Here is a 25,424-nt window from a genome sequence, read left to right on the forward strand (position 1 = left end):
TTACAGAGGACTGGAAGAAAGCTAACGTTATGTCAATATTTAATAAGGGTAAATGGGATGACTCAGGTAATTGTAAATCAACCTGATGTTGATCCCAGGCAAAATAATAAAATGGCTGATATGGGATTTGATGAATTGAAGGAAGTTAATATAATTATTATCAATCAACATTGGTTAATGAAAAATGAATCTTGTTAAGCTAACTTGATATCTTTTTGATATACGTTTGCTTGATAAAGGTAATAGTGTTAATGTACTATATATACTTAGGCTTCTGGAAGGCATTTGACTTGGTACTACATAATATTTTGATTAAGAAACTAGACTGGCTGATAGGTCTCACAGTGTGATTGTAACTGGGGAACCATTGAGTGGATGTGCTTCCAGAGGGGTCCTGCAAGAGTCAGTTCTTCAGCTGATGCTATTTAACATTTTTGTCAGTGTTCTGCAAGTAAACATAAAATTGTTGCTGATCAAGTTTGCAGATGACACAAAGATTGGGGAAGTGGTAAATAATGAAGAGGACAGGTCACTGATACAAAACAATGCAGATCGCTTGGTAAACTGGGTGCAAGCAAACAGTATGTGTTTCAATACTGCCAAATGTAAAGTCATTGTAAATATCTAGGAAGAAAGAATGCAGGCCATGCAGGATGGGGGACTATATCCTGGGAAGCCAGGACTTGGGGATCATGGTGGAAAGTCAGCTGAACATGAGCTCCCAGTGCAGCGCTGTGGCCAAAAGGGCTAATGTGATCCTTGCCCGTATAAACAGCTGAATCTTGAGTAGGAGTAGAAAGGTAGAAGAGATTACTCCTGCATTTTCCACTGGCGTGACCTCTCCTGGACTATTATGTCCAATTCTGGTGTTCACACTTCAAGAAATATGTTGAAAAGAATGGAGTGGGTTTAGAGAAGAGCCACAGAGAATGCAAATGACTAAAGGATTGGAAAACCTACCTTATCGTGAAAGGCTCAAGGAGTTCAGTCTATTTACCTTATCAAAGAGAAGGTTAGGTGTGACTTGATCACAGTCTAGAAGTACGTACATGGGGAACAAATATTCGATGACAGAGGACTTTTCAGTTTAGCAGACAAAGGTATAACAAGATGCAGTGGCTGGAAGTTAAAGCTAGACAAATTTAGAGTAGAAATAAGGCCTACTTCTTAAAACTGTGAGGATAATATAACCACTGGAGCAATTTACCAAGGGCAATGGTGGATTCTCCACTATTGGAAATTTTTTAATCAAGAATTACAAACATAAGGAAGTACTTCAAAACACAATGGACAGTGAACTTGTGAATTTGTTGCCAGGAGATGCTGTGAAGGTCAAAAGTACAATTGGGTTAAAAAAAGAATTAGATAAGTTCATGAAGGATAGGTTCATCAGTGGCTATTAGCCAAGATGGTCAGGATGCAACCTGTGTGTTCCTAAACATGTGACTGTCAGAAGCTGAGACTGGACGGCAGGGGATAGTTTACTCAATAATTGGCCTATTTTCTTCATTCCCTCTGAAGTGTCTGGCACTGGCCACTGTTGAAAGACGGGAAACTGGGCTAGATGGATCATTGCTCTTACCCAGTAGGGCCATTCTTATGATATTGGATGTTTTTCTAAAAGATGTGCTCTAGTTCAAACATGCCTAACTCTGCTCCCATTCAAATCAATGATAAAAAACCCATTCCTGATATCTACAGGTTTCTTTCACCCTTGAAAGATTTACTGAAGGATATGAGAACATTTATTATTTTAATAATTGCAGCTATGTTCTTTGGTACGTCTGCCTCTGTCTGTGTGTGTGTATGTAAGCATGTCCTTGATGAAGAACATGATGATATCACCATAAGAAGGCTCTATCTGATGCATCCTCCTTTGCTTCTTTCTCTCCAGAAATATAACTTGTTATGCTTCTTCCAAACACTGGTATGGCAATAGGAATGGGAAATTGTGTTCCAGAGTCCCAGTTGTTTACTTGTGCAGCTCACATTCCAAAAGGTGTGGTCCCTGCTGAGATGGAGAACATGCCAATGGGTTTTTAGATTTGATTGGACATAGAGTAGATGTTTCCAAGTTTGGAATTTCTGTGCATTACGCCAACTACTTATTGCTGTACTGTGATCTAGTAATTAAAAAGAGTAGGGAACTGAAAGTTACATAGTAAATAGTAAGATGAGTGAACTTGAGTGCCTGGTATTAAATGAGGATATTAATATAATAGGCATCACATAAACTTGGTGGAACGGGGATAAGCAATGGGACTCAGACATATCAGGGTACAAAATATGTAGGAATGACAGAATTGGTCGTGCTGGTGGCAGAGTGGCACTATATGTGAAAGAAAGCACAGAGTCAGATATATTAAAAATGTTAAATGAATCAAACTGTACCATAGAATCTCTGTGGATAGAAATTCCATGCTTGAATAATAGGAGTATAGCAGTAGGAACATACTACAAACCACCTGACCAGGATGGTAATAGTGATTATGAAATGCTCCGGTAGATTAGAGAAGCTACAAAAACAGAAAACCCAATAATAATGGGGGATTTCAATGATCCCCATATTGACTGGGTACATGTCACCTCAGGATGCGATGCTGAGATAAAATTTCTAGACACTATTAATGACTGCTTCTTGGAGCTGCTAATCCTGGAACCTACAAGGAGAGAGGCAATTCTTCATTTTTGTCCCAAATGGCGCACAGGATCTGGTCCAAGAAGTAAATATAGCTGAACTGCTTGGTAATAGCAACCATAATGTAATTAAATTCAACATCCTTGTGTAAGGGGAAATACCAAAGAAGCCCCCACAGTAGTGTTTAACTTAAAAAAGGGGAACTATACAAAAATGAGGAAGCTAGTTAAACAGAAATTAAAAGGAACAGTTGCAAGATTGAAATGCCAGCAAGGACCATGTAAACTTTTTCAAAACACCATAATAGAGGGTCAAATTAAATGTATACCCCCCTCCCCCCAAATAGTAAGAGGACTGAAAAAAAAAGCCATCAACAAAGCAAAAGAGGCATTTAGAGACAAAAAGGCATCCTTTAAAAATTGGAAGTCTGTCCTCGTTTGTATTTTCTTCAATAGGATTTAATTCTGGCAAGTCAAATGCAAAAATATAATTAGACAGGCCAAAAAAGAATTGAAGAGCAACTAACAAAGGAAACACAAAAACTAACAGCAACTTTTTAAAATTACATCAGAATCAGGAAGCCTGCCAAACAATCAGTGGGGCCACTGGACAATTGAGGTGCTAAAGGAGCACTCAAGGAAGACAAGGCTGCTGCAGGGAAGCTAAATTAATTTTTTGCATCAGTCTCCACTGCAGAGGGATTGAGGAAGATTCCCACACACAAGTCATTCTTTTTAGTTGCAAAGCTGAGGCAGTGTTCCAAACTGAGGTGCCGATAGAGGAGGTTTTGGAACAAATTGATAAATTTAACTGTAATAAGAAACGAGGACCAGATGGTATGCACCCAAGAGTTTTGAAGGAACTCAGATGTGTAATTGCAGAACTGCTATATGTGGTATATAACCTATCGTTTAAATCGGCCTCTGTACCAGATGACTGGAGGATAGCTAATGTAATGCCAATTTTTAAAAAGGCTCCAGAGGTGATCCTGGCAATTAGAGGCTGGTAAGCCTAACTTCAGTACCAGGAAGATTGATTGGAACAATAGTAAAGAGCAGAATTATCAGAGACACAGGAACATGATTTGTTGGGGAGGAATCAACATGACTTTTGTAAAGGGAAGTCATGCCTCGCCAATCTATTAGAATTCTTTGAGGGAGTCAACAAACGTGGACAAGGGTGATCCAGTGGATATAATGTTCTTGAACTTTCAGAAAGCCTTTGACAAGGTCCCTCACCAAAGGCTCTTAACAGGCCCTCTCAGAGGTCCAGAGAGGCCTGGGCCACTTCCAGCTTTTGAGGCCCCTAACCATAGTAAAAATTAAAAATGACAACACATGAAAACAAATTAATGCACCAAAAAAAGAGTAAGACATAATTTCAATATTTTTTTATTTAACAAATGCTTTTCTAGCCTTTTTCTGTGCAAATGCATTAATTAATGAGGAAAAAATCTAGCTTTCGTGCAATGTCACAGTTGATATTAAGCATGGTGAGCCCATTCAAACTCTCTTGTCCCATAGTTGAATGGTGATTATTCTTTACCTGCTTCAACACATTGAAGGTACATTCACCTGAAGCCACTGATGCAGGCAAACTGACAAAAATACGCAATGCAGTTGTGATATTAGGAAACACCCAAGAGAATCCAAGTTAGAGTATTTCTTGAAGCAATTCCTTTGGCTTGCAATCCAATTCAAAGTTCATGGACTATATTTGTTTGAGGAAGATGACCTCATCACTGAGATCTTTTGAGATTTCTTTTTTGTACTGTTGCTGAAATTGTTCAGCTGCAGAAAGTAGATCTTCATTACTCAGTCTGTTGAACTGCCAAAGAAACCCCAAAAAGGTACAAATTAGTTGCAGAGACTCAAATCGACGTGTAAGACCTGATTGAATAGAGTCAGTGATGACAAGGAAGACATTGAGCCTATAATGCTGCTCAGCATTGGATTCAGTAGGTAAATTGCGATTGGTGGAGAACTCAGATGAAATGCCAATATTCTGTGTTACTAATTTGGACTCAGTCAGGATCGCATCCCATTGTTCACAAATCTGTTGGATGTAATTGATAAGACTTTCAATGTTATCCCTCTCAACATCAAGTGTAGCGTTGTGTGCTTCAATTACCAGATTAGTTTGGTAAATCATTGTAAGTAGCTTCATCTACAAAGATGACATCAGAATGCATTCGAATTTGGACATGTGCTTCTGAATAGACTGAAGTTCAGTTCGAGCCTGTGCAGTGAGCTTGAGAGATTCAAGCTCATTTAAAACCTTTCTCACTGAATTCAAATGCTGCGCAACTGATTGAATACGGATTGAATACGATCAATCCGTGCAGACCATATAGTTTTGGACATCCCATGCAGTGAAACACGAATATACTGCTTTAGAATTTCCCACCTTTGTGGACTGCTACTGAAGAGATGGTACATTTGCTGAATAGTTCCAAAGTAAGTAATTGCCTCCTTGTATGATTCAGCACAGTCAACACCTACAAGGTTTAGTGTGTGTTTCCACAGCTGGAGAAAATACAGTTTGAATTATACTCAAGCAGAACTGCTTGTGCACCTTTGTATTTCCCAGCCATATTAGATCCATTGTCATAGGCTTGATTAGTGCAGGCTTGAAAATCTAACTTAAAACCTTCTAGAATTGCTAGTACTTGAGCAGCAATTTCTTTTCCAGTTTTTCTTGTGAAATTATCAAACAAGATAAACCTTTCTTCAATTGAAAATTTTGAGCTGTCTACAATCTTAATATATCGAATAACCATAGTAGTCTGTTCCTTGTGAGAACAATAAGGAGTGGCAACAACAGTGATTGAAAAATACCTGGCATTTTGAATCTCATCAAGAATTGTACGAATGACCCACATAGCTCAATAAACTCGTTTTGTATGCGTGTGGAGAGATGATGGACTTGCATGCACTTTTGACTCTCTTGCAATTCTCGAACACTTTTAACATGCTCTGATAGAAGTGGGTCATATTTACTGAGGAGCTCAACTGTGCCTAGAAAGTTTGCATTTGCACGATCACCAATATCTTGACTGTAACCAAAGAAAGCCAATCCTGCTTAAAAAGAAAAAGGATGACATTCAGGATGCACTCAAGAAGTTTTTTCCAGTTATTAGTTTCTGTAGAGAGTTCAGTCAAGACTAAATTCTCAACTGAACTTTCAGCTGATGCTTCCCTACTGGCTGATTTCAGTGCATCTATGGGCTTGGCTATACTTGCGAGTTAGAGCGCATTAAAGCAGCCCTGTGTGCCCTAACTCATGACACATCCACACTAGTAAGGCACGTAGAGCACCTGGACTCCGCGGCTGGAGCGCTCCTGGCAGTCCACCTCCACAAGAAGCATAACACTTGCTGAGCCCCGGTTGGAGTGCTGCAGAGCCAATGTGGACACCCTGGTCTATTAATGTGCTCTGATCGGCCTCCAGAAGTGTCCCACAGTGCATGTTCTAGCCACTCTGGTCATCACTTTGAACTCTACTGCCCTGCCGTCAGGTGACCAACCGCCTGACCCGCCCTTTAAGTTCTCTGGGAATTTTGAAAATCCCCTTCCTGTTTGCTCAGCCAGGCGTGGAGTGCTCTCAGCGAATCTTTCCAGATGACCATGCCTCCACACTCCAGGCGATCCCCAGTGTGGAGCAATGGCAGTGTGGACCTCATCAGTGTTTGCGGGGAGGAAGCTGTCCAGTCCCAGCTGCGCTCCAGCCATACGAATTATGATACCTTCAGGCAGATATCAAGGGACATGATGAAAAGGGGCCATGACCGGGATGCACTGCAGTGCAGGGTTAAAATGAAGGAGTTGCAGAATGCTTACTGCAAAGCCTGCGAGGCAAACAGGTGCTCTGGTGCTGCCCCTGCGACCTGCCATTTCTAGAAAGAGCTGGATGTGATACTTGGGGGCGACCCCACCTCCACTCCGAGTACCACCATGGACACTTCAGATCCCAGTTCACCAAGACAGGAGGAGGAGGAGCAGCAAAGCGGGAGCGAGGGTGCTGAGGTGGAGGAAGACACTCTGGAATCCCTAGATGCATGCAGCCAGGAGCTGTTCTCAAGCCAGGAGGAAGGTAGCTAGTTGCAGCGGCCGGTGCTTGGGGAAGGACAAACACCAGAGGAGGTTCCCGGTAAGCGGCTTCTATTTTGGGAAGGAAGTTATTCGGTACGGGCTCTTGGGGTGAGGACGGTTAGGGCTGCATGCAAACCTAGATGCGGAATAGGGCATTGATACGCTCTCTCACATCGCAGTAATTGGCCTCAGTGATCTCTTCAAAGGTCTCATCCAGAACTTGGGCAATGCACTTGTGTAGGTTTCTCAGAAGAGCCACTGTGTTCCTTCTCCCAGTAAGGCTAACTTGTCCGTGCCACTGTGCTGTGAGGGGCGGGGGGACCATTGCTGCACACAGGCAAGCTGCATATGGGCCAGGGCAGAATCCTCATTGCAGTAGAAGACCCTACCTTGCTTCTCAGGTCACCCTCAGCAGCGAGATATCTTCCAGGACGAACTCCTGTGGAAAATGTGGGGACAGTGTTCAGTATAGGGACACCCGCTGCTGTTGGCTCTCCCCAAGGCACAGAAACCCAGAGGACTGTACAGCCGTGAAACAATCAGTCACGCTTGACCCTGTGCTTACTCACCATTTTGGGGCTCCCATGGGTTATGTGCGCTCGCTTTGGGATGGGCAAATTATGCTATTGTGTAGACTGTGCTTGCCCTTAAGTACGGGGAAATCATTGCTCTGTCTGGTGTGAACAATGCTGCCTCTGTTAAGTGTTGCATTTTGCCTTTACAGATGCAACCTTGAGATCTCAGCCGTCCATGTTATCACCGTCCGAAAGACTCCAAAGAATCAGAAAGAGGCCATGTAGAGGCAAGGAAGACATGTTGCATGAAGTAATGCAGCATTCAAGTAATGAAAATCGTAAAGTGCAGGAGTGGCGAGACAGTGAAAGGAGGATCCGCCAGCAGAATGAGGAGCGCCAGCAGAAAAGCGCGGTGCTCCAGCAGCAAAGCACAGATCGGTAGATAAGCATCATGGAGCGCCAAGCGGACTCAATCCAAACGCTCGTAGCCATGCAGGCGGAGAACTACCGCCCCCACCCCCCAACCCACAGCCCTTATCCCAAAACTCTTTCCCTTGTGCCCCCATGTCCCTCCAACCCACTTTCCCCAACTTCCAGGTTCTTATCGCCACTAGTTGCCTCCAACACCCATAGCTTCACCACCCAGCCCTGAAAACTATGACCCTTACCCTCTGCAGTCAACCCTCATCACCATGCAGTATAGCCATCCTGAAGTGCAGCACTCATTGCACAGCACTCCAGACAAGAAGGCTGAGTATGATAACAGGGCATACGCAAATCTGTGATTGTACCATTCCCCACCCCACCCACTTGCCCTTTCTGTTTCCCAAGCAGTTGTGTTTCTTTTCAGTAAATGAATTTTCTTTTCAATAAATGGATTTTTTGGCTTTGAGAACATTCATTATTATTGCATAAAGTAAAAGATACCTTAGCCCAGGAAAGCAACAGGCACTGCAAGTCAGCATAGCAAACACAAAAAGAAAAGGAGTTCTTGTGGCACTTTAGAGACTAACCAGTTTATTTGAGCATAAGCTTTCGTGAGCTACAGCTCACTTCATCGGACTCACGAAAGCTTATGCTCAAATAAATTGGTTAGTCTCTAAGGTGCCACAAGTACTCCTTTTCTTTTTGTGAATACAGACTAACACGGCTGTTACTCTGAAACCTGTCATAGCAAACACAATTTCCTATAAACATTGGAACCACTGCACTTCACTCCCGTGCAGGGCACCAGACATTACTGATGGCTTTCAGCCTCAGATTGCTCCCTCAAGGCATCCCTAATCCCTGCAGCCCTGCGCTGGGCCCCTCTAATAGCCCTGCTCTCTGGCTGTTCAGATTCAGCCTCCAGGTGTTGAACCTCCGAGTTCCATGACTGAGTGAATCTTTCCCCCTTCCCTTCACAAATGTTATAGAGGGTACAGCACGTAGATATAACCACGGGGATGCTGTCATTGACCAGGTCCAGCTTCCCATACAGAGAGCATCAGCGGCCTTTTAAACAGCCAAAAGCACACTCCATAGTCATTCAGCACCAGCTCAGCCTGTTGTTGAACCGCTCCTTGCTGCTGTCGAGGCTCCCTGTGCAGGGTTTCATGAGCCATGGCATTAAAGGGTAAGTGGGGTCTCCAAGGATCACAATGGGCATTTCAACTTCCCCTACAGTGCTCTTTTGATCTGGGAAAAAAGTCCTGGCTTGCAGTTTCCTGAACAGGACAGTGTTCCGAAAGATGCATGCGTCATGCACCTTTCTGGGCCAGCCTGCGTTAATGTCAATGAAACGCCCATGGTGATCCACAAGCACCTGGAGAACCATCGAGAAATACCCCTTCCAATTAACGTACTCGGAGGTTAGGTGGGCTGGTGCCAGAACTGCAATATGTGTGCCCATCTATCACCCCTCCACCGTTAGGGAAACCCATTTGTGCAAAGCGTCCACAATATCATGCACGTGACACAGAGTCATGGTTCTTCTGAGCAGGATGCGATTAATGGCCCTGCAAACTTGCATCAACACGATTCCAATGGTCGACTTCCCCACTCCAAACTGGTTAGCGACCGATCGGTAGCTGTCTGCAGTTGCCAGCTTCCAGATTGCAATAGCCATCCGCCTCTCCACCATCAGGGCAGCTCTCAATCTCATGTCCTTGCGCCACAGGGTGGGGGCGAGCTCCTCACACAGTCCCATGAAAGTGGCTTTTCTCATTCGAAAGTTCTACAACCACTGCTCGTCATCCCAGACTTGCATGACGATGTGATCCCACCACTCAGTGCTTGTTTCATGAGCCCAAAAGCGGTGTTCCATGACGGTGAGCATGTCCATGAATGCCACAAGCAAACTCGTGTCATATGCATTACTTGAGTTGATATCATCATCGGAGCCCTCACTGTCACTTTGGATCATAAGGAATAACTCGACTGCCAAATGTGATGTGCTGGCGAGACTCGTCAGCATACTCCTCAGCAGTTCGGGCTCCTTTCCCACAGACTGAAAGGGAAGACAGAGTGTGCAGTACAAAAAACGTTGAAAGATGGCTCCAAATGTGGACAGAAGCACAGGGATTGCTGGGATGTGAACTGATGCATCACGGGGCATTGGTACAGGACCCAGAATGCCCTGCAACCCCCGCCCTCTTCCCATAAGCCATAGCACTAGAATGGGAAGAGGTGCTCTGTGGGATAGCTGCCCATAATGCACTGCTCCCAATGCTGCTACAAGTGCCAGAAATGTGGCCATGCCAGTGCGCTTGTTCCTGTCAGTGTGGACAGACTGCAACGCTTTCCCTACTGCACTCTCCGAAGGCAGGTTTAACTCAAAGTGCTCTACATCTGCAAGTGTAGCCATGCCCATAGTTTTCTTTGTGTGATGTTGAACTCTCATGTGACGGTATTCGGTCTTTCAACTTCCTCCAGCCTCTGTTGATGCTCCATCCTGATTGACCAGAGAGAACTGATGCATTTGAAGCACTTTTGTTCAAAAGGAAGCAGGGTGCACAGTACAGAGATTGTTTTTCCATACTCCAGCATAATCAGTCTCTTGTGCAGCTCTCACCATTTGGAAATGTTTTTGTCAATAGACGAGTCGGGAAAGCATGATTATCAGCATCTTGTGGAATGTTACTTGGAATCTGAAAACAACTAATTTGAAGAAAAGAATGCATTTGGGCAGCATTGCTCTTGTCAGTAATTCCAATGTCAGTCACAGTCAAACCTGTAGTACTCATGAATTGCTCTTGCTGCGTAAGATCTACATCTTCCTGTTGCTGTTGAGTTTCTTGATTGTACACAGGATCTTCTCCTGCATCTGTTCCTGTTGGCACATCTCCTTCTTGACTACTGTCCTCATGTTCAGATATTGGCATTGAAATATCACCTGTTGCAGTTGCGGAGTTTTCATTATCTGCAGCATTGTTTGTTGGGTAAGGTGTGTTTTCCAGTGGTTTGAGAAATGAAGTTATTGGCTTTGAGCTCTTAGTTGCTGCTGCTTCACTCAGTTGTTTTTGCTGTCTCTTGTTTGCACCACTTTCAAATCTCCTCTTCGTAGTGATCTAACTGGTCAATATGTAGCCTATCCACACTTGAAATATTCTGCTGTAAATAAGTAGCTTATCTACACTTGAAATCTTCTACTGTAAACATGTACACAAATGCTGAATGGTACACAAATGCTGAAAAGACTTAAAATGAAGGAATACTAATTAAGAACACAAAATGAAAGATAATAATGAGGAATTCTCACACATAAATAATTCCTTAATCAACTAGAAGTAAAATGATAAAGACACTAAAATGTAACAATTCTCTACCTTTCAACATGCACTTGATCCAGCACCAGCCACTAGTAGTGGTTTGTTTATATAATCAGCTGATCTGAGAGGACATGTTCATCACGGTCTAATCTTGTGGCATCAGAACTGATATATTTTTATTAATATTTATGAACATTTTTAACTCTTTAATATGACAAAATCAGTTAGCAAAAAAAATATGTCTTTTACCAAATCACATCTCTTATTTGCTTAAATTTGCAGCTCTAAGCTGAGAGAGTGTGTTACATTTTGGTGCGATATGGATGTGCATAAAAACAAGTTGTGAAACTTATCAAATGCCAAAAAATTAACAAGTGTCTAAATTTGAGACCCCTTTTGAGCTTGAGGCCCAGGCCAAATGGCCCTCCTGGCCTCTCCTCTGATTGGCCATGGATCTTAAACAAAATAAGCAGTCATGGGTTAGGAGGAATTAGGGAAAGTCCTCTCATGTTCAGTAACTGGTTGAGACAGGAAACAAAGGGCAGGAATAAATGGTCAGTTTTCAGTGGAGAGAAGTAAATAATGGGGTCCCCCACAGATCTGTACTGGGACCTGTGTTGTTCAACATTCATAAATGATCTGTAAAAAGGCATAAACACTGAGATGACACAGTTTGCGGATGATACAAAATTACTCAAGATAGTTAAGTCCAAAGCAGACTGCAAAGCATTGCAAACGGATCTCACAAAACCAGATGACTGGGCAACAAAATAGGAGATGATATTCAATGCTGATAAATGCAAAGTGATGCATATTGGAAAACATAATCCCAATTATACCTCCAAAATGATGGGGTCTAAATTAGCTGTTACCACTCAAGAAAGAGATCTTGGGGTCACTGTGGATAGTTCTCTGGAAACATCCACTCGCTATGCAGTGGCAGTCAACAAGGCTAACAGAATGTTCAGCGCCATTAGGAAAGGGATAGATAATAAGACAGAAAATATTATAATGCCACGAAAGAAAGCCATGGTACTCCCATACCTTGAATATTGCATGCAGTTCTGGTCATTCCATCTCAAGAAAGATATATTAGAATTGGAAAAGGTACAGAGAAGGGCAACAAGAATTATTAGGGGTATGGAACAGCTTCCATATGTGGAGAGATTAAAAAGACTGGGACTGTTCAGCATGGAAAAGAGACAACTGAGGGGGGATATGATAGAGGTCTATAAAATCTTGAATGGCGTGGAGAATGTGATTAAGGAAGTGTTATTTACCCCTTCACATAACACAAGAACTAGAGGTCACCCAATGAAATTGACAGTCAGCAGGTTTAATACAAACAAAAGAAAGTACTTCTTCATACAACTCACAGTCAACCTGTGGATCTCGTTGCCAGGGGATGTTTTAAAGGCCAAAAGTATAACTGGGTTCAAAAAAAGAATTATGAAGTTCATGGAAGATAGGTCTATTAATGTTTAATAGTCAGGGATGCAACCCCATGAACTGGGTGTCCTCTGATGGCTAGATGCTGGGACTGGATGACGGGGGATGGATCAATCGATAATTACCATGTTTTAGTCATTCCTTCTGAAGTGTCTGACATTGGTCTTTGTGAGAAGACAGGATGCTGGGCTAGATGGACCATTGGTCTGACCCACTATGGCTGTTCTTATCTTCTTATAACTTGAGTTAAGGTACTTTGAGTTCTGCTCCCACTGCTGCCACTGACTTGCTGTATGATCTTTGGCATATAGCTTTTAAATTGTGTACATTATCAGTTTCACCACCTATAAAATGTTATCCCACATGGCAAGGGGAACCCAGTTATACTTTTGGCCTTCTAAACATCCCCTGTCAAGGATGGTGGTAGATCTGATAAGTTTGTAAAGCACTGTGATAGTGTGAATGATGCTACGTAAGTGTTCATATCTGTGCAGTGCAAACCCTCAAAAGCTTCTACTAAGTCATAAACAAACTATTAAGTGCCAAAGGAATATTGTTGCTTGTGTCTGGTCATTGAGTACAGAGCGAATGGCTTAGACATGGTCCTATCTATAGTCTATATTTTTGTTTTTAAAGCTCTCTTTTTATGTCTTTTGTAGATCACATTAATGGATGCCAACTATGTCATGGATGAGACTCTTGGCACATCAACATTTCTTATATCCTCTCTGAAACTGGGGGAGAAGAAAGAAGTTCCATTTACTTTTAATGAAGTAAGTTGCAAATCTCAATAGTTTGGCCTGTTTTGCTAAAGTCTCAACCATGACTATGAATGTTAATGCAGTAGCAGCTGACTTGAAATCTGGTATTTGGCAAGTCAGAGCACACAATGTAAGTCTGTTTTCAGGTTTCTTATCTTTAGCTACACAGTATTCTGGTTGGGTAGCAGCCTGGGAGTTTTGCTTTTTCCTAGATCACATAGAAGCTATTGCTTCTGTAGTAGATTACATGCTATCCATGTATGTACTATCATGCCCTGACAGCTTTTCCAAAAGGACCTCACTTTCTCCTCACTGATGCTGATTTCAACTCAGAGTTGCCTCCCAATTACACTGTTGGAAGATGAGGAGATGGTTTATCCTTCCTTTGATACTGGCAGGGAGCTCCTGCTCTGAGATATATGGAAGTCCCAAGATCACCCTCATCCCCAGCATCCTCATCTCAATAGTATACACATTATATATTTCTGTATGGGAGAAGAGTGGGAAAAACATCAACATTCAATAGTTATTTTTAAAACATAATACATTAGTATCCCTTCCAAGAGGACTCTGTGTGATGCAGTAACTTCAAGATACATCTCAGTGGAGCAAGCCTCTGCTCAATTCAATTCAATAGGACTTTATTGGCCTGAGGAGCAATTCAAATGCTGTAATGCAAGTTACCTTCTACTACTGCTGTGTGTGGCTCCAGGAGCACTAACAGAGATTATTTAACTATTCTACATAGCACTGCTAGTAAATGACTCGCAGTAACGCAGTCTTGGTTAACATATAATGATGTGTTTATGTGACTTCTGTAAAATCAAGGCAAGTCACAACTGAATTATTCTGTCTGAGCCTTTATACAAAACTAATTGAGTTAATTTAGCAGCAATCTCAGTCTATACTATAAATCCTTAAAAAAGAGATAGCTGAAAGAGAGTTTGTAGCTGAAGTTTTTCTTTAGATGTTAAAGTATTTACATTCTATACAATGTATGTGTTTCAGTTTCACTCCATAATGTATATAATCATAAATTTTGATCAGTGGCCCTTCCTACAAAGCTTTAGGGGATGTGGTATCACTACTAAAACCTGTTTGGTTAAAGCAAATAATTGATTAAGGCCTTTTTGGTAAATCAATTAAGAAATGTATATAAAGTGTAATTTACTGCAGCCTGAGAGTTGATGTAATTCTAACACCATCTCTTTCGGAAGTTGTTGCTTATCTGACACACTTACTTGTGTCTTATGAATGCTCTGGTTAATTCCTGATCTTTTTCACTTTTTGGTTGACTCTTCTGTATTGGTGTCTTGGTCTTCCATGTTACAGAAATAAGACTTGAATCATCATTTAGTTAGTAAAAAGGAGAGGTAGAGGAAAAGGGGTTGATGTATCTGTAATTAATTGCGAACAATATGCTTTATATATTGTGTGTTAATGTTAAGTTGTCAAATTGCAGATACCTTTTTTCTGTGGATGGAGTCATTTAGTTCACTAACTTTCCTTTACATTAGACAATGAGTAGGGAAAAGGCTTGTTTAAAGAAATCAAACTATGATGAGCCTTACGAGTAGAACTGTTCAAATAACTGATTTTTCAAGTCCAGTGGTAGTTCTGAAAAACAGAAAAAAAATCAGTTCGGGTCAAACCAAATCTTAAATGTTTCAAAAATTTGAATCAATCGAAAAGATCAGTTTCACGTCTGTTCCACAGCAGTCTTCCACATTCTAGCAGGGAGGACAGTGGTGGTGGCAGCAGGACTTCCTCCTCCTCTGGCAATTTTGTGTCAACTTCACAGATTGTTTTGGGTCAACCAGGACTGCATTTTTTATTGAATAAAATATTCATGAGAAATTTTTTACCCAGCTCTACTTATGAGAGAATGGTGAGGAATTCCAAATCAGGTTGAACTCAACATGCACAGCTAATATATACCATCTGTGCCTAATATTTGTATTTTGTCATAGAGAATGGAGTGCTGTTGAATCTGGCATTTCACTTCTGGAGTCTATTTAATATTCAGAGTGTACATTCTTAAAGCCAGTGCATCACTGCATGTTTTCATTTTGGCCTTCTAAAGGCCTTACTGGTACTCCACCTTCTAGAGGCAGGTGCTATGTGGGAGAGTTTGTTACTCATAAAAGAGTGTAATAGCAGACATATTTCCCTTATGCATCATAGAGTTCAGGGAGGTAGAATTGATCCTAGTGCTTGCCTGGTTCGAGCTGCTTCTTACACTGAGACATGCCTAACAGATATGATCTATCCCTTAAGGATCAGGCGTTGACATTTTTTCAACTTTTTGATTTCAAATGCCACCACAAATATTGTTTGATTAAAGAATATTTGTATCGGTCCTTCTAGCTTTGAATACATAGTGAGTTTCTGTTGGACTGTTTATTCAAAATAGGCAGAAAACATCTTTTTCTTTCTCTTTGACTCTCAGTCAGCTGTGATAAAGTCTTCTCTTATCTTTTAGCCTTTATGCATGCCTAAAGAAGTTAATTAAAAGTTTGTATAATAATAATGATAATTTTAATTGCATGTGCAAGGGCTGCAGGCTTGGACGTTTTATCTTTTAAATTACACTGTAAACATATTTGCTTGTGATGGCAGACTTGGTGTCTCAGACCATACAGTACAATCATTTACCTGTGTGTCATTGCTTCAAATCCAGATCAGTGATGTAGTACCTACTGGTGCGGCATGTTGAGCAAATAACAGATAGTACTGCTATTGGCAGCAGAGGCCAAGGTTTTTAGAAATGTGGAGCTTGAACTAAAATTACATCCTGGTCAAGGGTGACACTCACAAAGCAATGTATGAGGGAAGACAATGCTAATGGGACTTGACTAATTCAAGTCAAGATTTAACACCATATACTCTCTGTGTTAACTGAGAACTGTAGTCTCTGTACTGTGTGACCCCCTTCGAAAGCACTCTGTTCACTCTTCCAAATAGTCATTCTTCCTAAGGAAATCCATTTACATATCTGGTCAATTGTTTCCTCTTTTTAAAGTGAATGTATAACTTATAAGGAGGAGGATGCGTGTATATTCAAAGTGCATGTGTTTTCTTTCATCTATAAATGATATAATCAGCTTGAAATGTTTCTTGTTTAGGTCACAGAAATGACTTTGGAATTGTTTCTTGAAGTCTGGTAAGTATCTCACTTAACCAAACAAATATGTAGAGAATGACTGTGTGAGCAGCCTATTTATGTGTTTTCTATTCATTGTAATTTTTTTTCCAAAGTATATAAAATGAAATGCAAAATTAACTAGTATTAAGGTTGAAATATCAAGCACTGAAAACTCAGGACAATTCAAAAGTGAAGGTTACGCCCACAAAGTAAGTCTGCTGTTGACTTAAATGGGACCATTCATGTGAGTAAAATTATGCACTTGTTTAAGTGTTTGCAGGAGCAAGGCTGTAGTTGATAAGATCCTTGTTCCAGGGCCTCCACTACGTGCGCTCCTTTCCAATGGTCCTCTCCTATGCAGAACTTTAGAAGCTCAGTAGGCAGCCAGCCTCAGGGGTTATCCTTATTGCAGTCATCTCCCACTCTTCCACAGCAATTTTCCAATCTAATCTCAACTTTTAGCTAGCTAGCTGCAGATGCATGCTCATCAGATCAATCTTTAAGATTTTAATCCTGCAAAGACTTATGCTTATACTTAACTTTGCACACGGAGGATATTCCTGTTGAAGTAATTGCAACTGACTTTAATGGAACTGTGCACTATCAATAAAACTATGGCCCCACTGAAGTGAATGGCAAGGCTGTCATTGACTTCACTGGTGCCAGGATTTAGCCTCATGTGCAAAGTTAAGCACATGCATAAGTCTTTTCAGGGTAAGCAAATAATGAAATGCTCTCATGCGCACCTTCACATTTTCATCTCAAAATCTTTATTTTAAATCCATTCCTCATCTCCACACATAACAAAGTAAGAAATAATTCTTCAATGAAGGCTATTTACAGACTGGGTTTTATAGATCAACTATTTTTTGAATGATCCCTATGAAGAAAAATGTGGTCATAATATTTTTTGAAAGTGAGGAAAAATTATTTGTATGACTGTAGCACCTAGGAGCCCTAATCATGGTCCAGGGCCCTATTGTGTAGGTACTGTACCAACGCAGAACAGAAAGATGGTTCCTGCCCCAAATTCACTTCTCATTTCTCAAGAATGTCTGAAGTGATTTAGTGAAATAAATATATTTGGGAGAGGAGGGAATTCTATTTAATCCTAATCTATTTAAATTCTTATGCCATCCTCGTCACTGTAGTACCTGAACACCATCCACCAGTGAATGAAGTGATATGACTCATTTTTATCATGTGTGGTTTTGCCTCTCTTCAGAGAAACAACATATCTTGAGGAATAGGTCAGGCACCAAAATTTTCAATCTAAAATTTATGAGCAACTGAAAACAGAGAACTTAAAAATTGACTAATTTTCTTCTGTAACTATAGTAGTGATTTCATGCACCATCACTATATTAAATATAACTCCTTATGGCGGGAAACAGCCCCTAGGGTTTGTTTCATCTTATTCTTTATGCCAACAGATGGACATCTGTGTGTGGTCCACTCGGCCACCCCTAAAACTCCTATGGCTTATACATTTAGACACAACAGGGTGTGATTAATTCATGCTTATGATGTTAACTCAATACAAGCCTCATAGCCATGTTGTGTGGCAATTATAGAATATATTAGGATATCGTAACAACATGGCACAAGGGGCCAAATTATGCTCCCAGCTACACTTTGGAAACCTCACTGGTTGTAGAGAGACTGCAGAGATGTAAAAGACAGCAACATTCAGTCCACTGTATTCCTAAATCCAAGGCCAGGGCATTGTGATTAGCCAGTCTGGTTGCTGTATTTTTCATGTCTGTAATTTTCATCGAACACATATGAAATATGCTATTTAATTTAGCTGATGAAACTCAGAAATCTGGAATTCCTTTCAGTTGTGCTGTACGGTACAGCAGTCACTGCTCTCTGAATTGTACCATTATGTGCATTTTGGTGGTGCCTTGCTTCTAGGCAGTCTTTTTTCTTCTTTACTCATTCTGTTCATCTGACTGCATAATAGTTTGATTCACTGTCTTTTGATGTATATTTCCACTTTACCTAAGATGTTACATGTTCACAAGTCTGTATGTTTGTCGAAAAGGAACCCTGGAGGGTGCTGTCTAGTAACTGAATTGTCAGAATACCCCAAAGAGTTGTTTAGCTCATCTTTCATAATGGCTCACTTTCAGTGAGGTATATGTGAGCAAAGATTTTTGCCAGGTCCCCCTCCCCCCCCCCACCAAACCCCCTTTTCCAACATACAGCCTATAGCCCTGATGCACCAAAACACTGAAGTATGTGCTTAACTTTCAATGAGTGGTCTCATCGAATTCAATGGCACTACTCACAGAGTCAAAGTTAAGGGCATGATAAAGTCCCTGGTGGATTGGAACCTTTCTAATAGTGTGTATTGATAAAATAGACATGCAATAAAAAGTACAGACGGAGTACTGGGGATCACACCCTCCGAGTGGTGTACAAGATCAGTGAGTCTTAACCATCCCGAGTCAAATGGCAGATGAAACTTCTTACCCTGCCTACACTATGTGCAGTGGAAAGTAGGAGCCCAGTTTGTGGAATCCCAAGAAAATCCCAATACAAAAATTAGGCCCTACTGGATACATTGGGGATCCACTTCTGGCCTAAACGACACTGGTGCAAGTCCTGCTGAGTTTGCTACCACATTTGTCACTCAGTGACAATCTCAGGGGAGAGGCCAAGGACTGAGTGTCCATGGAGATTGAATTATCATCTCACCACTTGACACAGCACCTCTAAGTCAACATTAATGTGCGCTAGTGAGGTTATGCAAAGAAGCATTCGTTGCAGTTGTTCAGACTGTCTTTGATCTGTGGATAAGCAGAGAATTCAGTTCCTGGGCTGTGAATCTAGCACTTTTTTATCAGTGCTAACTTCACTTTTTTTTAAAAAAAGACCACAGAATACATTACTAGCAGCTGAATATTTTATGTCTTCTCTTTCATGTGTTCACTAGTGTATGAACTGTAGTCCTGCCAGATAAAATGAGTTAAATACTGGGAGGGTTCATATTTGCTAAAGAGACACTGTGACCATTCTTTCCCCTTAGAATGGCTTAATGGAATGTACGATTATGCAATGTATCTAGCACTTTGTATTTTATTGCTTTTATAACGTAAACCAATAGCTCCTGTTCCCATTAAAGTCTATGGGCTCATAAGTGAAATTTTGTTTATCAGTTTTGGGGTTCACAGTCTGTCTGTTTTGCAAAACAGCTCTTCAACTGACCTCCGATTCAGCATGGCTCTGTGCGATCAGGAGAAGACATTTCGACAGCAGCGGAGGGAAAATATCATGCAGAAAATGAAAACCCTCCTAGGAGCAGAAAACAGCAAGAACTTGGCCACTTCCCGTGATGTGGGTTTGAAATGCTTCTGTGAATAATTACAACCTGAGCAGCCAGATCAGTACAGTATTACCTTTGGAACCCTATTCCTGTCTTTCTGAAAGACATGAAAATAAAGAATAGGATGAAGGGTACAATTCAAAGTTTAGTATAAGTACAAATAAACATCTTTTAGTCGCAGCACGTTCATAATATGGGATGAGGCTGATTTTGCCATCTCTCGAAGTTGTAAGTTAAATCTTTAGGCTTATCCTGCAATGAGTTTCATGCTCATGGAGCTCCATTGAAGTCAGTCGCGCTCTAGTCATGGCACAGGGATCTACCTGGATGGAGCACATTTCAGGATCAAAACCTTGGCTTTTAATCTTTATTGACACTTTCATTAAACAGCCTGTAACATAGTTTTCTGTTCTTTTCTTTCTGAATCCTTAACAAAACACCTAAAAGAAAGTCTACTTATGTTAGATCAGAGATCCATCAGCTCCTTCTCTATTGCTATTATTGTATCTTTAGTGTCAGGAACCATGAGGTTGAGTTCCCTCTCAGCTGATCCTGGGTTAGCCAGTTCAGCATTGCTCCTCCTCCAGTCTGCCCCAGCTCTGCTCCCTTGCCTGACTCCTGATGCTGGCTCTGAGCCTTGGCTCTGGTTAGTGCAGTGATTCTCAAACTTTTGTACTGGTGACCCCTTTCAAATAGCAAGCCTCTGAGTGTGACCCCCCCCTTATAAATTAAAAACACTTTTTAATATATTTAACACCATTATAAATGCTGGATGCAAAGTGGGGCTTGGGGTGGAGGCTGACAGCTCACAACCCTCCATGTAGTAACCTCACGACCTCATGAAGGGTCCCAACCCCCAGTTTGAGAACCCCTGAGTTGGTGGCTTCTGACCCCAGCTCTGACCCTTGGCTTGACTCCTATCCCCTGCTCTAACCATTAGACTGCCCACATCCTGGTTCTGACACTTAGAGCTTTATACTGCAAAGTGCTGGGCATCTCCTACAAGGTGCTTGCACTCTGCTGAGTACACTAGCAGGACTGGGTCCTTGCACTCTGATTTTTTCAGAGGAGATAAGCACCTGCAAGACCCATTGTTATGGGTGCTCAGCACTTCTGAAAACCAAGTCATTAGGGTCAGATTCATAAAATATTTAGGTGTCTAAAGATACAGATTGCACATAATGAGCTTTACAAAACTGTCTCAATGGGCTAAGGCCTAACTCCAATGGCTTTCAGTGGGAATTAGGCACCTAACCTGTTTAGCCATATGTGTAAATCACACCAGGCACCTATCTGCATTTTTAGGGACCTAAATTCCTTTGTGAATCTGGCCATTAGTGTCTAAGGATCATTTTTTGTCACCACCAGTTAAACACAGTGACAATTATTTGTTTGGTCTCTGCACATTGGCTGGCTGATAACACTGAAATGAAGACTGTCCTTACAGCATATGTTTATATGGGTTTAGGTTAGGGAGCTGTCTTTTTCTTTTAGCATTAGCAGAATGTGATAGACTTTTGCAGGGATTGTTTTAAATCTGCAAGTTTTATAAAACTCAGGTTTGTATCAAGTTAACTGATTACCCAAACTGACTTTTGTTGAAATCAAAGAAAGACTCCCATTGACTTAAATAGGAGCTGGATTGGACTATTCCAGAACAAAACTATACCACAGCCCTTTGGATGTTTGCAAATGGACATAGCCTTACTGTAGTTTGATGGAGGCAATGTGGTCTAGGGATTGGAGCATAAAACGGGGAGTTGGGACTCTTGGATGCAGTTCTCCTTTCTGATATGACCTCCTGCATGAGTCACTTACTCTCTTAATCTATTTTTAAGTGGACATGTCACCTGTGCCTAGGCTTAATTGATTGATTGTAAAAGGCTTTGGATCGTTGAGTGAAAGGTACTATACAAGTGCAATTAGAGCTGGTGAAAAAGAGAATGCTGTTGGAAAATGCTCATTGAACAAACTTGAATCATTTCATGGGACTGTATTCATTTCATCAACATTTTTGATGGGGAATTATCCAAATGTTTCATTTCAATAAGGTCAGAACATTTTGTTTCAACTTTATCATATTGTTTTGACTGTTATATTAGAATATAATATAAAAGACAAAATGATAAAGTTGGAACCAAATGTTTCAACCTTATCAAAAAGAAACATTCAAAACAAAATATTTTGGAATATTTAGTTTTATAGAAAATTCCAAGATTTTGACTTCTCATCTCAAATCTGGATGAAGCAAAAATGTGAAATCTCACCATTTCCAGTAGCACACAAATTCTGGTGTTTGGTCAGCTTTGTGTACAGTTCCCAGAAAACATTGCAACTAGCATCCGGCAGATAGGGGAATAGGGACAATTTTGATTGGCTGTTCTGTATTCTCTGATTGCTGACAAGCTTGTTTCCCAATTGCTGCTGTCCCTTTGCTCTCCACCATATTGCAGAGGCTTTTTTCCTTCCACCCCCAAGTCCTGCATCTCCTTCTCTGTTTCTCTTCCCTCAGGTCCCACTGATCTAGGTGAAAGCTTGTAACTTGGGCATGTCTGCTTTTCACAGTGTATGTTCCTTGCACATTTCCATTTAAGCCTTTATGAAAATTGCATTGCACAAAAGCAGTTGTAGCAAAGCCTTGCAAGCAGGGAAGTTACATATTTAGAATTGCATTTCACCTTCCCTTGAGGAGCGAGAAAGCCTCTTGTCTTCCTCTCTCCCTCTCTCCCTTTTCTGGTTTTGAGGAGCTGGGGGTAGGGAAAGACTGGCAATAAACTTGTCCTCTACTATGTCTATAGTACTAATATGCAAGCCTGCACTCGACACACATGTTACACCAGCTGAGTGAACTGAAACCAAATGCATGGAGCCAACTGCTCCTCTTATAGCAACACTTGCTACTTTGCACGGCCCCAGGCCACCCAGTTATTTTTCAAAGTGGGCAAAGTGGTTAATAGGGGTGTGGTTAGGACGTGCTGTCTTTCTTAGCCACTTCCTTTCTACACAGACCCACGCTATAGCTCTGCTCTAGATTTGTGTTGCTGGAAATGAGGAGGTGATCGTACAGGCAATAGGTATTTATGCAGCAGCAGGGGTCCTCTCTCCTGTGGCAATGATTATTTTTCTCTGCCACTGACATGGTCTTTAATTACATCAAGTAACTAGCCAAAATAGGAGGGAGGGTAGTTTTAGATAAGAAGAATCCCTTCAAAACCAGTTCCCTACAAGGGAAGAGGTACCACAATCGGGCATTACTCTGAGCTCTATGATCTGTTTGATACATTGGGGGCATAAACTATTAAAATTAGTGGGAGTTTTCTGCATGCAGCTATAGGTCACTTCCCACAAGCTCTATATCATGAATTCTGTGATTCCCATGATGGCTGTGGATTTAAATACAGAGGGAATGTAAATGATGATCATTCTTTTCTTTGTTGAACACTTCAAAGAGCAGCCTTTTGGAGTTTGCTGTGTCCTGAAGAGGATTGAGCCTTTCCCTCCTTCTCCCGCCATTACAGTGGTTAATAGACTTGCTGACCAGTGATGGCTTGCGAGTATCCTTAAATACTTTTCTTCTTCTGGGCTTGCACCTGGAACTCCCCTCTGCTTAGCCTGTTGAGATTTGCCTTTATAGATTAATTAGCTAACGTTTGTAAAGAGCTTTCAAAGTTTAAAGCACATTGTAAGTGCTGAGTAATATTACTAATATAGCGCTACTGTTCAAAGCAACCTCTCTATCAGTGGGGTGTTGGTTTAGTAAAACAGGCATGTCCTAATTCTTCACTTTAGTTTTGTTGTTCTTTGACAGAAAACTATCCCTTGTACAGAATGACAAAGAAAGATAATGCCAATAAATACCTGTGGTTGGAATTATTAATACCTAGAACTTATATGGTACTTTACATCTGAAAAGTGCTGTACAAACACTAATCAGTTAATCTTCTTTTACTGAATTAAAATCCAACCTTTTGTATAGAGCGGAAGGTCAAATATGACATCCAAAGTTTTGCAATTGTTGGGTGCAGCCATTTCTACTGGCTACGTGTTTTAGATCTAAGAAGCAAAAGTGGGGTTCATTGCTGATTTATTTCAATGTTGACTTAAAATTTGCAGCCTGTGTTAAAATTCCCATGTAAACTATAAATAAGTAAACTATAACATTTGTTTCCTCTGCATCCTTAAAATCTTCCCAACCACTGTAAATATGAAAATGTCTCAGTGCAGGTACAGGAAGCAAACACTGAAATTAATAAAATCCAAAGTGGGGGGAAGGGATAGTTCAGCGTTTTGAGCATTGGCCTGTTAAACCCAAGGTTGTGAGTTCAATCCTTGAGGGGGCTATTTAGGGATCTGGGGCGAAAATTGGGGATTGGTCCTGCTTTGAGCAGGGGGTTGGACTAGATGACCTCCTGAGGTCCCTTCCAAACTTGATATTCTATGAAATTAAAACAATTTTTTGCTTTCATCAAAAGAATCACATGCTGTTATAAAATGCAGTAGAGCAAGATCCTTCCACCCTTACTTGCAGTACTTTACTGTGCAAATGGTGCCATTTAAATGAAGAGAAGGGCACTAGTCCCTGTGAGTAATAATTGCACAATCTTGCCCTTGTTGATTTAATATTGCTTAAGTAAACTATGATTGGCATGTTGGCTAGCATGTTGAAATCATACTGCAGATAATGTACAGCACTTTCCTGTCATGGGTATAAGAAGTGTCATCAGTGAGATGTATAAACTGATGAGTGATTTTGGTTACCTGCTATTTTATTCCCACAGCTAATGAAATGGACTGGGACTGAGATAACTATTAGAGGGATTAGACCAGAGATTAGATAGTGGGATTAATTTACCACTCTATGGGCCAAACTGACTTTCCTGGGATTTGCAGACTAAGAAAAAGAGAGAGATGAAATTGTGGCCTCACTTAAATCAATGGGAGGTTTGCCATTGACTTCAATGAAGTAAGGATTTCACCCTGTTAGTGAAATTCCATCACCCTTTCCTTTTTTCTTCACTGGTTTGAGGATTTCTTTCCCCTCCCTTGTTTCTGATGTGCATTCGCTTTGGCCATCCAATAGCATTTTCTGTATTTTGTATATCCGTATACAGCTCCACCTTGGAAATGTATAACTTGGCATTTGTCCTATAGTCAACAATAGCATCAGTTAAATTCTCAAGATGAGGACAGTATCCGGTGTTAATGGAGGGAATGGACTCTGCTAATTTAATAGTTTCCCCTCCTCCCTAATCCCTAACTACTTTGAGTCCATAAAAGATTGAGGAGGAGCACGTGAAGGCACAAAGCACAATGAAAGTCAACGGGAGATGGGTGCCTATCTGCCATTTGTGCCTTTGAAAATCTTCCCTTTATTGTTGTGGAAGAGAATAGTTAGGGAGTTAGCTAAGCAATTATGAATTGTTATAATTGGTGGTCTTCACTGAATTCCACAGCTTCTTATAAACAATGTACATAGCCTACTATTTAGAATGCATTGGACAAATAAATGACATGAAACAGATACACAATTGTTGTAAATGTTGGGTACTCAACCTTGTGAGAGAAATCTGTTTTCAATTTTTTGTTGGAAATTATTTTGTCTAACTCGTTTTTCTGTGGCAGGGGTATGGCACAAGACTAGGATAATAGATACATCAGCACCTCTAGATCCTTTGGGTCCAAAGTCTTCCTAGAGTTAGTGGGAGTTTGGGGTGTGTATAAGGTGTGGAATCGGACTCTTTAAAG

At 41.0% G+C, this 25,424-nt stretch overlaps 1 protein-coding gene across 2 annotated transcripts in view; it reads left to right on the forward strand.

Annotated features, from left to right (window-relative positions):
• The window catches only part of PLA2G4A (phospholipase A2 group IVA), a 137,834-nt gene that overhangs the window by 66,282 nt on the left and 46,128 nt on the right, over positions 1-25,424 (forward strand). For both annotated transcript variants that reach the window (XM_073356705.1, XM_073356706.1), the window contains 3 exons: positions 13,102-13,215; positions 16,329-16,366; positions 19,549-19,690. In XM_073356705.1, the coding sequence (XP_073212806.1) occupies positions 13,102-13,215; positions 16,329-16,366; positions 19,549-19,690 (294 nt within the window). The remainder of the gene's footprint in view (positions 1-13,101; positions 13,216-16,328; positions 16,367-19,548; positions 19,691-25,424) is intronic.

This window comes from Lepidochelys kempii, chromosome 8 (assembly GCF_965140265.1).
Source record: "Lepidochelys kempii isolate rLepKem1 chromosome 8, rLepKem1.hap2, whole genome shotgun sequence".
Lineage (NCBI taxonomy): Eukaryota > Metazoa > Chordata > Testudines > Cheloniidae > Lepidochelys > Lepidochelys kempii.